This window comes from Aureobasidium subglaciale (assembly GCF_000721755.1).
Source record: "Aureobasidium subglaciale EXF-2481 unplaced genomic scaffold scaffold_23, whole genome shotgun sequence".
Classification (NCBI taxonomy): domain Eukaryota; kingdom Fungi; phylum Ascomycota; class Dothideomycetes; order Dothideales; family Saccotheciaceae; genus Aureobasidium; species Aureobasidium subglaciale.
The window spans coordinates 307,523-323,123 of record NW_013566972.1 but is presented as its reverse complement, the minus strand read 5'-3'; the positions used below and the strand labels follow the sequence as shown (position 1 = coordinate 323,123).

The window sequence follows — 15,601 nt, the reverse complement described above, 5'->3', positions numbered from 1 at the left end:
TCAGCATAGTGCGCGCGCTTAGGAGTGGATATTCGCTCTGTCATGATCAGTCGTCTCTCGCACGCGTTTGCAATCTATCAGGGAAGCAGGAATCAAACACCGCGTCAGCATGCACCGAGAGACAAAGGAGAGCAGCAGTTCCGTTGCAAGTGGCCAAGTTGCGCACAGACAGGCTAAACTCTGTTGTCCCCTTGGCTGCCCCGAGCCATAGATTGATCGATAGCGGGCAGCGGACAGGCATAAACCACCCGGCATCCAGGGAAACTGTTGTGCCTTGTGCTTCCACGTCTGCCAGTTGGTTGACCTTTTTTCGAAACAGAGACCGTTTGACAGTCTGCCAAAGCAAGTCAAAGGATCGACAGGAGTTTCCAGCGGTTTTCCCTTCCACTTTGGATATTAGCATTCGCGAACCCCTCGCTCGCTCTGCTTTTGCTCTTTCCACTTGTTCGAGCTCCAGCTGCCAGCTTTCCTGCGACCAGACGCCCAACAAACTCAACCTACACTGCGAACCGCCCTTAGACTTTTTCTCCTCACGACGACCGTTGCTCGTCACGAGAGCTCCTCACCCCTGGCGCTTTGCATCATCTACCGCAATCTATAGTCACTCCTTTTGGTTATCCACAAGCTCGCCCTATTAACACCCCTGCGATCAATGGAATAGACCTTAGCAACAAATCACCATACCACTTTGCATAATTACACATGGCACCAACCAAGGATTCGACGTCGGTGCCCTTGGCCGACTACTTCTTCATATCCGGCATTGAGTCGACTCAGATCTACGACGAACGCGAGCATGCTGCCACCTCCCCGCCGGCGGTAGACGAGACCATCGAGGAAGACATTGCTCTCGAGACAGACAGCGCCACATCGCCCAGGCCCTCAACACCAGGCTCCCCAAACACGGACAGGACGAAAAGGGGATCATCTCGCTACAGCTGGGAAGCGCGGAAAAGCATTAGCAGTGTCATTGGTCCTGGAGATTACAAGCCGACACCAAGCAATCGCAGTAGCGCGACTATCAAGGGGCTACAAACAGAAGCGCCCGGTCTAAGCGATGAGGATTTCGAAATTGCGCTTCGCAAGTTCGCGTCCGAAAGGGAGAATTTCCTGGAAGAGATTCAAGTACAAGCTGGAGCAGTCGTGCCGCAAACATCGCGGACACCGAAACCAAGACCGAGAACAGTGCGCATCACAAGCGCCGAGGAGGCAGCAAACAATGCGGCAGCACAGAAGGGAGGTATCGGTGGATTAAGGAGGCGCCTATCGACCATGAATAGCATGAAGAGACAGCCCTCAGTGTCAGTATCAAGACAACGTGAGTATTTCAGCACGTCGTTAAGCCAACCGGCTGACCGGACTTCGCTAGCCTCGACACGCACTTCCAAACGACTGAGTGGCTACAACTCTGTCATCCCTACGCCGAAGCCTTTCAAGGCTTCACCCGACATGCACCCCCTGAAACGACGATACGAACCCGTTCTGCTCGACAGATACCCTCCGAAAGCTCAAGACGATGAAATGAAGCGAAGATGTCCATTCCCCGATTACGTACCTATGTTTGCCTTTCCGAACGACGTCGTTGTTGTCTCATCCGACGAGCGGCCAAGATCGACATGGCATGGTTTTGCCATGACCACCGGCGATGGTTCAAAGCTACACGCTATCTGTATCACAGTATGGATGCCGCTCAACGAATCCGCCTCGGTCGAGCTTGAACGACAATGCGAGGCATGGCGCAAAGCCAATATGAGCGATGAAGAGAGGGAACTGGCGAGCAGCTTAGGGGAACGACTAGCAGGAGAAAGAGCAAAGCTATCGAGACTACTGGCCGAGCTACCCAACGCTGCGCAAGGCTCGGCTGAAAGAGAGAAACTTGACGATCAAATCAGCGCCGTCGAAGAGAAAATCTCTCTCATGGCCGATCTTCTGCGACCAGTACGACATGGAGCGGCCTCCAAAATCGAAGGTCTCACAGATGGCGAAAGCGGCTTCTGGATCCCGCGATGCTATGGTGTTCTCGGCAAAGACGGCGCCATGACAAGTTTCTGGAAAGAGTGGCTCAAGGCCATCGTTACGCCCATGACGAACGGTGCCGTTCTTCGCGTGCCTCCAAGTTCTCCCAAAATCGGCATGTGGCAGCCGCTCGAACGATACGTCGTCAACTTATGCGTCGAAGCTCCGAGCCCCATGTCCTCTAGCACACAAATCGAGGTGGCTATTCGAGAACTGCGCTTGTACGCCAGAAAGGAGGCCGAGAACGAAATTCCTGGCTCTCGGAACAGCGATATTTACGCTCTTTTCCGATCGCTCTCCTTGAACAACATTGTCACTCTGTTCGAATACGTCCTTTCCGAATCACGAATCATCTTGCTCTCATCACACACATCCATGCTGCATCTTGCGAGCGCCGCCATCACCAGTCTGATCTACCCTCTAAAGTGGGCCGGTGTCTTTATTCCTGTTCTCCCAGCACGACTAATCCAGGCTCTCGAAGCCCCTTGTCCATACATTGTGGGTGTGGAGCGAAGATACGAAAACCTCGAATTTCCTGATGACGACTTTGTGCTTGTGGACCTTGACCAGGACACGATCGAAAGCACGTCACGACCCACGCTCCTGCCTCGCCAACAGCGTAGAAAGCTCGTCGCTTCGTTGCAAGCAGTCGCGCCTCACCACACACGTTACGGCGTGCCGGTCGGTCCTCCCTCATACGCCATCGAGACCTTCCCCAACAACGCATTCTCCTCCGAGAACCCTCAGATTTACAGTCAAAGAGCCACACTCTCGAGCTTGGCCTCTTTGGTTGGTGCCAATTCTGCAGCGTTTGCGGAGATGCCTGTGCCTACGCAGAATCGCAATATCGTTCTCAATGCCTTCCTCAACTTCAGAACTGCTTCGCGAGGAAGCGACCGCCCTTCTACAGGCTCAACCACAAGAGAAGACCGCCGATCTTCATCTACCAGATCTCCACCATCTCCCACCATTCCTTCCCCGATATCACAGACCTTCCCTACGACCCCAGTTTCTCGCAATGATTCAGGCTACAGCATGCAGACTTCCCTTCGTGAAAAGCGCTCTGGACATTTCGATGTAGCAAGCAGGCGCAATTCGTCCTTCGGCTTTGATCGCATGGCCAATCTTCGAAGACCTAGTGTTGCTAATGGCGCTCAGCCCTTCATCAGCCATACCAGCAGCATGTCAACATCGACCCTGGCAAACTCTGCCGGCTACGCGCCCTCTGTGTACGCACCGTCTACCCTCGCCGCTTCCACCATCATGCCCAACGCTGTTCAGCCTTCTTGCCCTCGTGACACCGACACCACCAAGTGGGTCGAGGGCCATTGCCTAGTGTGGCGCCCGCGCGAAGACAAGACATACTGCAGCATCTGCGATGACAAATGCGAAGATGGTGTCTACCGCTGCGGTGGATGCAACACCAGCGTACATCCCCGCTGCCTTCACGAGATCTCGGTCGTCTGCCCGCTCGCCTTCCGCACCGAAGCCGTCCGTGCTGTCTTTGTGCGCTGCTTCGCCTCGCTCCTGTACACTTACCGTCGCTTCATGCATCCTGCATCAGGTGAGCGCAGAAAGGCAGGCATGGTGTACCACTTCAATATGGATCAATTCATCCGCAGTGTACCTGGCGAGCAGACCGAGCACATTGCCATGATGCGTGAGACTCAGATGTTCAATGAGTTCATCCACGAACGCGAGTCTACTAGAGCCGAACATCCTTCCATCAAACTCTTCGACGAGATCATCCTCGCCAAGCGAAACAGAGGTCGAGGCTCTATATTCTCCAAGCACAACACTTCCTGGTTATTCGACACGTCGGAACATCTATGGCGTTCGGCATCTACTGCAGCACCCAACTCTCGCTTCCCTGGTGACTACCGCCAGGTCGTCAGTAGGATCCCTGCGAAACTGGACACTACACTCATGAAAGAGCCCAGAGCAGTACAAGGTCTTCCTCGTCCACAAACGCGTACAAAGCGCAAGCCTATACCCTCCATGATGGGCTTGAGCGTCGACGAAGAGACTCCCGCATAATATCATCCAGCAACCACTCAACCAGCCTACAAAATATCTCCCGCTTTTTTTATGCTTTTCTTGCATTTTCCTGCATCATCTCGTCTTCTGCTCCTTTTTCCTAACGCCCAACACTCGCTTTATTGGACTCCGGTCTTCGACATCAGCCAACTTGAACAACGCCACAGATTCGCTATACCCCTTGCCCAACACTTTCTTCTCCCTTTCTGCGGTAGCTACCTCGCTTTTGCTTACATGCCTTGGCTTGCTGTACTATACCCTCTTCATTGTTCTTGCATCTCCATCCTCACGCCTCTTTTCACTTCTTCAAGAGTTTTGGATCGTTCGGTCTCCTGGACATTTGGGAGCCGTCTCGCCACAACTCTGCTTGTTTCCTATTGAATGGAGCAGAGCAATTTGTTTGAATATTTCCACCCTGTTTTTTCTCCTTTTCTAGCGATGGAGTGATGTGGAGTTATTTGCCCTGTTTTGTCTGAATCAAGAAATGTTTACATTGTTTGTCCTCTCGCTACTTTTTCCTAGAAGACGAATTAGAAAAATGAATTTGTAATGCCCCATGCTTTCTCATCTCATCTTTCAGTCGTTCCATTTCTGTGACTGATACCATTGTGATTAACGTATGTGGGTAGTTTATGAGCTGCTACGTTTGTGATAATCCTGCATAATTTCTTCCATCATGTCTTGAACGAATGGCTTTTCTCCTCCCGATTGCTTTGCTACCTCTAGCCGTCCCCCGAAAGGCACAGCAGCCTACTCATTTGATCTCAGTACGTCTCAGTGAGTATTCGAAGTGGAGCGCTGAACTTGAAAATGTGGATAATCAGACAAATAGAGGTCGCGGCGATCAAGGCGATCAGGATGGACCATTTGGGTATGCCGCACAAGGCGTGCGAGATGCATGAGGCGAGCAGAACCAGCACGGCGAGCACTGATCTCATCCATTTCCAGTGTGTCTCGTTACTCTGCTCAGCAGCATCGACGACTCTCCGGCTGGGGAATAACAGATCTCCTCCGCATGAGTGTGGCCGCTCATCTGACACCTGTTCATCCCTTTTCAGCTTCGACGCACGCTGGTGTGATGTGACACGCTTGGAGTGGTCGTTCTGATCTTCCAACACTTGCTCGCGTCTCTCCTGCTTCTGTTCACTCTCTTGTACCCTGTTGAAGGCTTCCCGTGGGACTCTGATCCAGGTTGTTTGTCCGAGAGAGCTAGACGATGAGATCGCTATAGCGTCCTGAACCATGGTTGAATCCATCACGACAGATAGCTCCAGAATGCACCGGGCATTCGCAAGTACCGGCGTCGCAGGGCACATATCCGGGAAAGTAGCATTGGAAGTCTATGCAACGCCATGAGTACCGTCTGTGGTGAAGGCGTCGTCTTCATCACATAAGGCAGTAATGCGGGTCCGTGAGAGCGGATGGACGGAAGCGAGTCCAGCAAAGGAGAGCACAAAGCCGAGCTGGAACAAGAATGGAGCCATTGCTATCGGGTGTCGTTTCGAAGTAGAGCTGTATCTATCAAGCATATCTTCATCAGCATCAAGATCAGAAACGGCCTGGGACACGCCGATTGAACTCACATCTGGTCAATCTTCCAAGAATCAGGGTCCAGACGAGAGTTTTTCGAACAAAGGTTTTATCCGGCAGCGAGTGGTCAATCTCGCGAGAGTGTTGGGTAAGCAACTAGATGGATATTGTTACGATGAACGGAGTATTGGACTCGGACGACGGAGTGCAAGTGTAGAAATAGCTTGTAATTGATGTATCTTGCACTGAATCAGTACGAAGTCTGATCGTAATGTGATGGAGGAAGAGGAGGGAAAGTCAACAGCCTCAGGAAAGAAGACAAGTACGACAAATAGCTCCTTCTCGCTGTGAGATCATCCTGAGTTTCCACTGAGCATGTTGGGAGGGAAGTTGCGATTGGAAGTTGGAAGCTGTAGAGAGGGGGATAGAGACAGGGTTGTCCTCCCAGCATAAACCTATCGAGACATCGTGGTTTTGATTTGCAGCAATAGCACCTACGAGGTCTTTATCTACTACGTATAGCTTTGAAAGTTGATACTTCTCCACTCATCAGAAGAGAAGCTCCACGAAATAACTCATTGAGGTGTGGCATCATCATCTGTTGACCTGAAGCTTTCCAGTCGTGCCTTCCGCCCGATACACACCTCTCCTCAGGGACAGAACGCACGTGTAATCGTGAATGACAGAAGACCGATGAGTGAAGTTGTACGCACGGTGTATAATAATTGATATTCTTCCCGTCTCTTATCCCACCACAGAGAAAACGCCGCGGCTATGCTGGTAAGGGGGTTATGTATATGCAGTCTGCTGGAAAAGAAAAACACAAAAACGAACAGACTCGCTAAACCCAATACGCCGCCTCAATGCACAAAAAAAGAAAAAGGGAATAATATCGAGAGGAAGAGAGATCAGATCGTGGGACCCCTGAAACGTCTCTGTTGTTGTCGCTTGCAGAAGTCATCCAAATCTTCATTCTCCTCGTCTTCCTCGACAAAAGGATCGCCATCCAAAACCATGGCGGGAAACTTCTAGTTCCCTCCGAGGCCGTTGCTGCTACTAGAGCTAGTCATACGTCTGCCTCGAGAAGGCCTCAGGTTTCCGACACCCGCCGATGGTGCAGAAAGTTGATGATGGTGGCCAAGACGACTGGGTGTTCTCGCATGGCTGTGAGGTGCTGTAGTATTCTTGGGTGTCAAGCTCTCGCTTCTCTCGTTGTTTAGGCCGCTGCGGGAGCCAGGACGCGAGGTTCTACCTTCGGCAGTAACGAGGCTGAGGCGCGCGCCAGAGGTTCCGCGAGAGTGGTTGGTTCGTGGTAATCTAGACTTGGAGACGAGATTGTTGATGTTGTTGGAGCCGGCGCGATCGAGCGACACTAATCCAGGGACTGGAGGGATAGCGCTCGGAGAAGCCAGGAAGCCGGATGCACTCCAACCTGCTGATGAGCCTCCAGAGCCTCCATCACGACTAGTGGGACGGTAAGGGGACACCATGCCGGTAGCACCGCGTGAGAAAGGCCGTTGAAGATCACCAGAGTGGTCGAAGTAGCTTCCAATACGGCCTGGTATACGATCCGTCGTTGGAGTAGGAGGAAGAGAGTTGTTAGTAGGCACCATGGTCGAAGAACTCGAACGACGCATCGGACGTCGATTGTTGACTTCGCCCACACGAGCGTTGTGAACTGCCCGGGAGACGTGCAGTTCAGAAGATTTGATCAAGTCTGATGCCATCTCACGCACCAGGATCGCCGGGTCGTACTTAGCAGTCTCAGCGATGACAGGATGTAAGCCGTACGTATGAATAAGGGCGCCGTCTTCGTCGCTAGAGTCGCAGATACTGCGAATAATTCTAAGCAGGTTGAGACGGACCAGAGCCTTCTTAGTGCGGAGTTTCTGAGCAGTTCGTAGGAAGAGATCTGGATGAATAAGGGAGCTTGCCAGTGGGGGGCTGAGGCGTAACAGTTTCTGTAGAGGCTCGAGAAAGTTTTCGAAACTGTCAGCTTTGCTGTGATTGAAGCAGTTTATGATTGCTTGAGAGAAGCTTTCATCCCTGAGAAGGTGCTCTTCTACCTTTGCCGTCTCTTCTTGTAACCTGAGAATTGTTAGTCATGATCATGGTCATGCGAAAACATATGACGACACATACCAGACGAAGATGGCGTCCAAAGCCGTGACCTGCCAATACTGATCTGCAAGCAAGCTAACATAGAATTGGAGACCCTTGTTCTGCCATAATATCTTCCTCCCGACCTTGCCAGAGTGTGCCATATCACACAGGATAGGCAGTGCGAACTCCTTCAGCGGACGCTCGGTCTTAACGATACGCTGCAACAGAGGAATAACGCCATTCAACGCAGCATCCTCTTGTCTCGTCTTACTCAGCCTGCACAGATTGTACATGATGTTCAAGACCTGATTCGAGATTTCGCGGAAGTGTGGCACTTTCATGCTGGCGTTCAGAAGATCTGTCAAGACCTCGATGGCATTCGAGTTTTGAAGAGCGTCAAGTGTGGTGGCCAGCATGGACAAGTTCTTGATGAACTTGAGCATGGTGATCTGATGCTGGGGAGACATGCGTTTCAAGTCCTTCAGCACGCGCTTCAAGACCATACGGTCTGCAACTGCTTCCTTGACGTGATTTTCAGCCTGTGAGAACAGTACAAAAATGTTGACGATGCGGCCCTCGACCAGCTCAGCAAGTTCGCCCTCTTCTTCTAGGACTCGGTTGAGCACTAGAGACAATGGGTACAGGACTGAGCTGCGCGAGAAGATTCGACAGAAATCATTCTTCGGTGTCGGACCTTGCAACTCGAACACACTCCAAACACCATTCACACCGATCAGAACAAGATCTCTCTCCGCCTCATAGTCTTCTTCGAGAAATTCAACCAGGACGTTGAGACCACCACAACTGACAAACATCTGAAGCGTGAGTGTACTGGTTTGATACATCTGTCGGACAAAAGCAGCAGCTTCCAGTCTGATGTCGCTACTATATCTCTTCTGCGCGAAACGAGTAATGATGGGTATACCACCCACGAAACAGAGGTTCTCCTGAATCTCGACATTGTCCATGATGATCAGATTGACCACTTGTAGTAGGCGTAAGATGGTCGTTGGTCGATTGCACGTTTCCAGAATTTCCAAGATGGGCAACATACCATGCGAAGACATGACCACGGTCTTGACTTCAGGAGACTCCCACAATACCGAGAATAGCTGGTCCACGATATCTTCCAGATAGTCCTCGGGTTGTGAAACTTTGAGTGATCCCACGAGACCCTCGACAAGTGTCACTAAGCGAGCAAACTTGTCACGTGCGATGTTCGTCTCCAAGTCCATTTCGTCAAAGCCTTCTTCAAGTTGCGCAAACGGATCATCCTCATCCTCCTCGTCGCCAAGCCATGAGTGGCTCGATAGTTTTGAGTTGAGCATGAGAGTCCCAATGTCAGAGCCACTCTCACTTTCGGGTTGCGGAATTTGCTGCACATCTTCTTTGCCGAAGATGTCCGAAAAGTCTTCGTCCTCGGGGTCTTCCGCGTATTTCTGTATTTCCACTTCGGAGCGTGTTCTACGCATTGCTGCAGCATCGTGGATTTGGGGAGATGGTCGGCGCATATTGCTCATGCGTGAGCTCGGTCGAGGTAGACTTTTCAGGTCAGAGGGGTGAAATAATTTGGGGGCAAACGAGTCGTCGCTTCGAACAGTGAGTGCCGCAAGCTTCTGACGAAAGACGGAGTCGTTGTCTGGTCCAAGCAGATCGGAATAGTCTTCCGTCGAGTTCTCTCTATACAAAAGTGATGGACGCACTGGTGCCTCGGTGGGCTTCGTTTCAGATTTGGTGACTTTGTGCATTGGTCGAAGGATCTGTGTTCTTGATGGATTTTCTTTGTCAGCCTTCTCCAGCGCTTTCTGCGACTGTCGCAGCGTTGACTGCTGAGGGTTCCTCGTGGGAGCGGTATATTTCATGTCGTAGGTGTTTGCCCTAGGCGGGAAGAAAGGCCGCACGGTTTCCATAGGATCGCCCCGTATGATCGCCATGGGACTCCTCACCGTTAAGTCCCCCTCGAAGTTGTCGTCCCAATTGTCACCTCCCTCTTCTTCCTCAGCGTTGATATCGAAGGTGGCGTACTGCTTTAGTTTGTCCGAAGATAGCATGCCAGCAAAATTATCGTGGGGCTTCAGTTGCGGCAGATGCAAGGCAGCGTTGCCAATGGATGTTGCAAAGTCATCGTCCCAGTTGTCTTTGGCATCGCTCTCAGGTGACTGATAAGGTTTTGTGTCGTTTGCTCGATTTGCCAGTACCAAGCCGCCTTTGTTAATACCAGGAGTCCTCAAATGTGAACCAGCATCAGGTCTAGGAGGAACAGGACTCAGAGACAGTGGCCTTGATGACGAACGCCTCGAGGAGGTGTTTTGTGGCGATTTGAGTGCTTCATTCCACTGTTGAACACTCTTGACGGCTTCGTCGTACTGCGTAGGTTTGGCGACGGGTTGATCAGATCGTCTTCCACTCAGTATCCAGGGATGTCGCAGTAGTTTCTTGGCTGTTACTCTGAGGTTAGGATCTTTTTGGAAACACTGCATTAGAAAATCGCGAACGGCCTATGCGACGTTAGCAAGACTGGCGACAAAAGCAATCGGAAGTCTCTGATACCGGAGAAGCTCCTTCGGGTAGCGGTGGATGATCATCGTTGACAATGCGGAACAGGGCTGGCATCGGCTGCAGCTTGTGGTATGGAGGTCGTCCGTCGAGCAACTCAATGACGGTGCATCCAAGACTCCAGATATCCGAAGCAGTGGTAGCACCAGACAATTCGATGACTTCGGGAGCCATCCAATAGGGTGTACCGACTACGCTGCTCTCATGAAGACCGGTGTCTTTCCTTGTCGCGACACCGAAGTCGGCCAGCTTGACGAGACCCTCCTTGGTAGTGAGAATATTTGCACCCTTGATATCTCTGTGAATGACACCCTGTTCGTGGAGATATAGCAGGCCGTTCAGGACCTGGGTCATGTAAAGTGCAACCAGATTCTCCGGGAACTTGCCAAAGTTTCTGCAAATAGTATGCAATGAACCATTCTCGCAATATCTGTAGAAGGTCAGTAGAGCCTTGCTAGCATGTACATCGAGAAAGCGCACTCGAGAATGATGTATAAAGATTCGGTAGACTTGACAAAGCCATTGTACTTGACAATGTTGGGGTGGTTGAGGTTCTTTAGCAGATCGATTTCCATCTGCGATTACTAGTCAGCATCTGTGATCCAAGGAGCCCAAGGTCAAGACGGTACCATAATTGCGCGAGACTGGCCTTTCGGCAGATCTGCTAGTTTGACTTGTTTGATGGCAACAGTCTCGCCAGTACCCCAGTTCAAGGCACGGTATACACTGCCAAAGGCACCCTTCCCGAGGCAATCGCCCAATTGCTGGCCGCATCTGTCAGCTCGAGGCCCAAGCAGTATGTCTCATGTATGCCAGCTCTTGTCTTACATAGTCTTTCAAGCCGCTGACCTCTCCGGCGGCCCTTTGTACACTTCCATCTTTCGGCACTCTTTCCCAGCTTGGCTGTCTGCTCTGGTTCGGTGCTCTGAGAGCGGACTGTGGTTGGAAACTGGCCCGTCTTTCGAGAGCTGAAGTAAAACGTTCACTGCCACTGCCGCTGTCAGACTCGACCGACGACCTGGGAGGACCATAGGCCGACTGAGGGCGTTGGGCGATGGCCGGCATAGCGGCGGAGGTGTCTGAGTCGTCGACGTGGGCGGTGTTTCGGGCGTCGGGATCAGGAGCGGTGATGGTAGAGACGGTCCAGAAGCGGGATGCAGTTGCGAGAGCTGCGCGACAGCGGTGGCAGCGACAAGGATGGATCGCTTCTCGGCCTCATAACAGCCAGACTTCCGGGACAGGGTAGCAAACTGCACGTCGTCACAATGCCGGATTGGAGGCAGAATGGAAGAAGACTTCTTGGACGGCTACGGCGTTCCACTCTCGCATCGGGCGTCGAATGTCGACAGTTATGCGTGGGCACGGGGCACGAATGTACCAATCCCACCGTCCGGGAGATTGAATGAAGTCACTGACGATGGCGAAAGGTTGTTTATCTCACCATCTGAGACACAGCAATTCCATCCCACGCGCCTACACGATATCTTGCCCTGCTTTAAGGTGATTCCGAAATAGCCAAGCAACCTTCGCGGACGACGTTGGAACGGGCGGGGCTTTCGTTCCCAAGCCAAAGCCGCAACTCTGATATTCGCTGCCAACTCTACAAGCTGAACGCTACCTCTCAAACCTGCTATCAAATGTACCCATGAGTCCTGACGGCATTCCATACTCCATGTTCCCATCTCCCAGCTCTCCTGGCGTGCTGTCGCCGCGTGTGGCCACGCGCGGCCTAGGCCTGCGTTTCAAGGGTCATTGTATCATTTCATCGTCGTCGTTGTAGTGCTGTTTTCCGGAACCGGTCTCATGACCGCTTGTCACAAGGAGCCGTATCGTCAACGTCGCTGACTCCCACTTTCGTGCTTAACGGCCAGCGACCATGTTCAGCACACCTCCGTCAACGGCAATGATCTCTCCGTTAATATAGGTGTTCTTTGCGAGGAAGAGCATGGCCATGCCCATCTCCTCGTCGCGACCACCACGCATCTGAGGCACGTGGCCCTTGTCGGCAACCTTCTCGTCTGGCAGATCACTCTTCTGTCTGTCGTCGGAGCTCTTGGCTGTCATCTCGCTGGGGAAGTAACCAGGTGCGATGCTGTTGACTCTCACGCCGAGCTTCATGAACTCGGAACTCATCAGCTTGGTCAGATGCACTGTTGCGCCCTTGGCTGTGTTGTAGCTGTGAGGAGACACGTTAGCTGATATCTCGTAAACACGAATCGAGTCACCTACGCGAAGTGGCCCTGGGCATGACGCATGATACCACTCATGGACGAGGTGGTGATGACGGATGCACTGAAACGCTCTCCAGGACCTTTGGGTTCAACAGCAGCCTGCAACAAGGGGAGGAAGGCAACAGTCGTGAAGTAGACCGAGGTGACGTCGGTCGAGTAGGTGTCATTCCACTCTTCGACAGACTCTCCTTGCCACAGCTTATCCTTTAGTTCTCCTGCCTCAGACTTGTCAGGCTCGGCCTTGGGTCCAGGTACACCTGCGTTGGCGACTAATACGAAGTGTCAGTCTTAGCAGCTTCAGTCTCCTTGCATGAGGACCCGCTTACCAAGAAGGTGAATGCACTTCTCCTTCTCCTCAATCTGCTTCACCAACTTCTCCAGATCTGCCTTTTTGGTGACATCGATGTTTCCAATACTGGTCACTTTGTCAATTGTGTTCTTTTCCTTCCTCTTGATTAAGCTGTACATACGGAATGATCTCTCCGTGGTCGGGTTCGTGCTCCTTGCTTGCAGTCTCGAGCTTCTCGACGTCTTGGGATCATGTCAGGATCAATACGTGCTCGTAAAGTGTGATGAACTTACTTCTGCCGACGATGTAGACCTTTGCGCCTACAGATGTCGTTAGCTCGGTGAAAGTAATTGTGCTGGTGGTGATGGCGTACCATTGGCGGCGAGAGCCTGTGTGGTCATCAAACCAATGCCGGAGCCACCTCCTGTGACAACGGCGACTTGACCCTTCATGCTGAAGAGCTTGTGTGCGTGGAAGTGGTGTGTTTCGGCCATGTTGATTGAGTTCTGAGGTGCGGTGATGGATTGATTTGGTATGGCCGTTACTTTGTAATCGTTCCAAGTTTCGTCCTGATACTCGGAGAAAAAAAAGACTCGAAATGTGTTACTCAAAGGTTGAGGAAGGTGTGTTTTCGAAAATAATGGCTGACAGCTCACGATGATGATCAGCTGTGACGTACAACGAAGCTAAGCACCGATCTGCGAGCCTCATTCGGCTGCAATTTCCATTTTCTTTGAATGTCATGTGCTGTACTCCCTGATGCTCTCATGCTGCATTTAATTTTTATTGCTAAGGTAAAGGTGTGCTTGAAATCTGCACAGCATGTCGCTATTGAAAATCGGAGAGAAATGAATCGCTCAAAATGTGATTCGGAATGCTAAGTAAAGCATCCATACGATCGGCGTCGCTTTTATTGTGAGGGACATGCCTTTGCCTGGGAAGGATCTCTCGTGGCCCCTTGGATCCAAATCTCGGTTTGGAAGGCTCGATGCGGCCCAAGAGACCTTCGCTTCGCACTGTAGCCCTGTACGGCCACTCTTCGTAGAGTACACTGTCTTGCCTATGTCGCTTTAGATGGCAGTGGGTACTTTGGCCGTGTTCGACACTGGCTGTTCTTCTTGTATTACTTTCATGTCGCCTCCTAAACCTTTTGTGGTTTTTTTCAGTCGATTTTCCAGTGACTTGTCAGACTGCTGTCATCGTGACCTTTGCCGAGATATAATTCAACTGCGTAGAGTGCCATGGTACCAGCAAGATTGGCCCACCTCCAGACATTGCTGCCTGCATCGCCGCCCTGACTAGTCCACCATTCTCCAGGATGATCAGCAGAGGCCGAGGCGAAATGCTGCATCAGTAGACTGGTATAGACTGCAATGAGGATACTTGGACTGAAGTAACCGAGGAAACCAAGAACCTGTCCGACCCCGTCACTGTCCTCGAGGGAAGGCTCCTGTGAAAGTGCGCGAGCTCCGGATTCACGCACAGCTGGAATGATGCGAGCAGAAGCATACATGACGAAGAGGCGGTAGGCCAGCGAGATGATGACAGAAGGAGTGATGGTCATGATAGCTGCGAAGAGGAAGTTGAAAGAAGTGTGAATGGTAGACGGAAGAGTAGAGAGGGCGTGCATTAGGGTCGAGTATGAAGCCATGATGATCGGAGGCAAAGGCGGGAAGTCTGGTTCGGTGGGCGCTGGAGTGGAATAGGTCGGGTTCGATGGTTGGTAATCGGTGAAGATTTGGTAGATGCACAGGGTGATGTAGGCGAACTGGACAAGATTAGTTTATCTGCTAGTAAGAAAGACGGGTATGATGCAGGCTCACAAGAAGCGAACTCTCGACGGGATTGCCCTTGCCGCTGCCAATGCCCCAAACGCAAAGGAAGAAAGCACAGGTGATGGCAACGCCGATGAGAATAGCGTCGACATTACCGAGCTCGGGGAAGGTGGTGATTCTCCAGAGAAAGTAAACGGAACTCGAGATGATCGAGGCAGAAGTGATCAGCAGACCGATCTGCAGAGCAGCAATTAGCTTTGTGTCTTCATGTGGGCGCGATAACTGTCAACATACCATCCAGCCATCACCTCCCTCGCGGTTTACCAGGTACCTTGTGATCTGACCAGCAGCCTGGATGACGAGTAGACTGCAGAAGCCTTCGCTCAGCTGGAAGACAGGAGTTGACCAGCGCAACAGCCTATCCCAAGCACCGATGGTCATGGACTGCACCAGACCGTCGCTACCGAAAAGCCATGTGGACCAGGTGTTGTGCTGTGCTCTTCTCCCATTGAACGTCTTTTCCACCCATCCGCTTGCGTCCGAGTCGACGGAGAATTTGTTGAGACTCCAAATCATGAGGGTGGGAATGACGATCCACTGTGAGGCGGCGATGGTGTTGACGAGGGCATAGCGAAGCCTGGAGCGATCGGGAGTCGCCAGTCGTAAGGCAGAGTAGAAGAAGTAGAAGGCGCTCAGCGAGAGGGAGAATGCAAGGCCGCAGGTTCGACCACCGACATCAAAGGCCAGCGGGATGGTGAAGACGACGCTCGACAGGAACAGGAGCGCCGACAGGATGCGCGTTATGTACCACATGAGCGCGTCCAGGCCACACGCTCGACCGGCGTGTATGGGATCCGGAGAAGTCGAGAAGACTCGAAGAAGATGTTTGTCGTCAGGCAGCGCATACAAAGTGGCTTGAACTCTTTCTGCCGCGGGATGCCTCTGACCGCCCTTTTGACTTTGGCCCAGCTGACGATGACTGCTCGGCGCTCTGGAGCCTAGAGCCTCTCGTCTTCGTCTTCGTCTTCGTCTTCGTCTTCGTCTTCTGGAAGACCGGCGGGAAC

At 52.0% G+C, this 15,601-nt stretch overlaps 5 protein-coding genes across 5 annotated transcripts; 1 reads left to right on the top strand and 4 right to left on the bottom strand.

The window, feature by feature from the left end:
• Nucleotides 1-702: 702 nt before the first annotated feature.
• On the top strand, nucleotides 703-4,053 carry AUEXF2481DRAFT_48030 (uncharacterized protein; the record flags this gene model as incomplete). The annotated part of the gene is made up of 2 exons (XM_013485239.1): nucleotides 703-1,318; nucleotides 1,370-4,053. 2 exons carry the CDS (start codon nucleotides 703-705, stop codon nucleotides 4,051-4,053), a joined length of 3,300 nt encoding a protein of 1,099 aa, XP_013340693.1.
• Nucleotides 4,054-4,817: 764 nt separating this feature from the next.
• Nucleotides 4,818-5,297, bottom strand: AUEXF2481DRAFT_32443 (uncharacterized protein; the record flags this gene model as incomplete). Its single annotated transcript, XM_013485201.1, has 1 exon — nucleotides 4,818-5,297. One exon carries the CDS (start codon nucleotides 5,295-5,297, stop codon nucleotides 4,818-4,820), a length of 480 nt encoding a protein of 159 aa, XP_013340655.1.
• Nucleotides 5,298-6,611: 1,314 nt separating this feature from the next.
• AUEXF2481DRAFT_7935 (uncharacterized protein) lies at nucleotides 6,612-11,307 on the bottom strand (the record flags this gene model as incomplete). The annotated part of the gene is made up of 6 exons (XM_013485178.1): nucleotides 6,612-7,671; nucleotides 7,726-10,184; nucleotides 10,237-10,672; nucleotides 10,723-10,817; nucleotides 10,872-11,006; nucleotides 11,071-11,307. 6 exons carry the CDS (start codon nucleotides 11,305-11,307, stop codon nucleotides 6,612-6,614), a joined length of 4,422 nt encoding a protein of 1,473 aa, XP_013340632.1.
• A 706-nt stretch (nucleotides 11,308-12,013) lies between these two features.
• On the bottom strand, nucleotides 12,014-13,684 carry AUEXF2481DRAFT_439426 (uncharacterized protein). The gene is made up of 6 exons (XM_013485289.1): nucleotides 13,136-13,684; nucleotides 13,056-13,082; nucleotides 12,944-13,004; nucleotides 12,800-12,888; nucleotides 12,472-12,742; nucleotides 12,014-12,418 (listed from the first exon to the last, which is right to left on the bottom strand). The coding sequence occupies exons 1-6, from the start codon at nucleotides 13,254-13,256 to the stop codon at nucleotides 12,103-12,105; spliced, it is 885 nt and encodes a 294-aa protein (XP_013340743.1). The 5' UTR covers nucleotides 13,257-13,684; the 3' UTR covers nucleotides 12,014-12,102.
• A 240-nt stretch (nucleotides 13,685-13,924) lies between these two features.
• AUEXF2481DRAFT_7933 (uncharacterized protein) lies at nucleotides 13,925-15,350 on the bottom strand (the record flags this gene model as incomplete). The annotated part of the gene is made up of 3 exons (XM_013485177.1): nucleotides 13,925-14,530; nucleotides 14,586-14,774; nucleotides 14,832-15,350. The coding sequence occupies 3 exons, from the start codon at nucleotides 15,348-15,350 to the stop codon at nucleotides 13,925-13,927; spliced, it is 1,314 nt and encodes a 437-aa protein (XP_013340631.1).
• Nucleotides 15,351-15,601: the final 251 nt, after the last annotated feature.

What these genes read in the sequence shown, in the direction of transcription:
- AUEXF2481DRAFT_439426 (XM_013485289.1), bottom strand. Translation starts at nt 13,256, where the DNA reads ATGGCCGAAACACACCACTTCCACGCACACAAGCTCTTCAGCATGAAG. An exon ending in GGTCTACATCGTCGGCAGAA is followed by an intron (nt 13,005 to 13,055) that starts GTAAGTTCATCA and finishes CATGATCCCAAG; the next exon opens with ACGTCGAGAAGCTCGAGACT. An exon ending in GACCACGGAGAGATCATTCC is followed by an intron (nt 12,889 to 12,943) that starts GTATGTACAGCT and finishes CAAAGTGACCAG; the next exon opens with TATTGGAAACATCGATGTCA.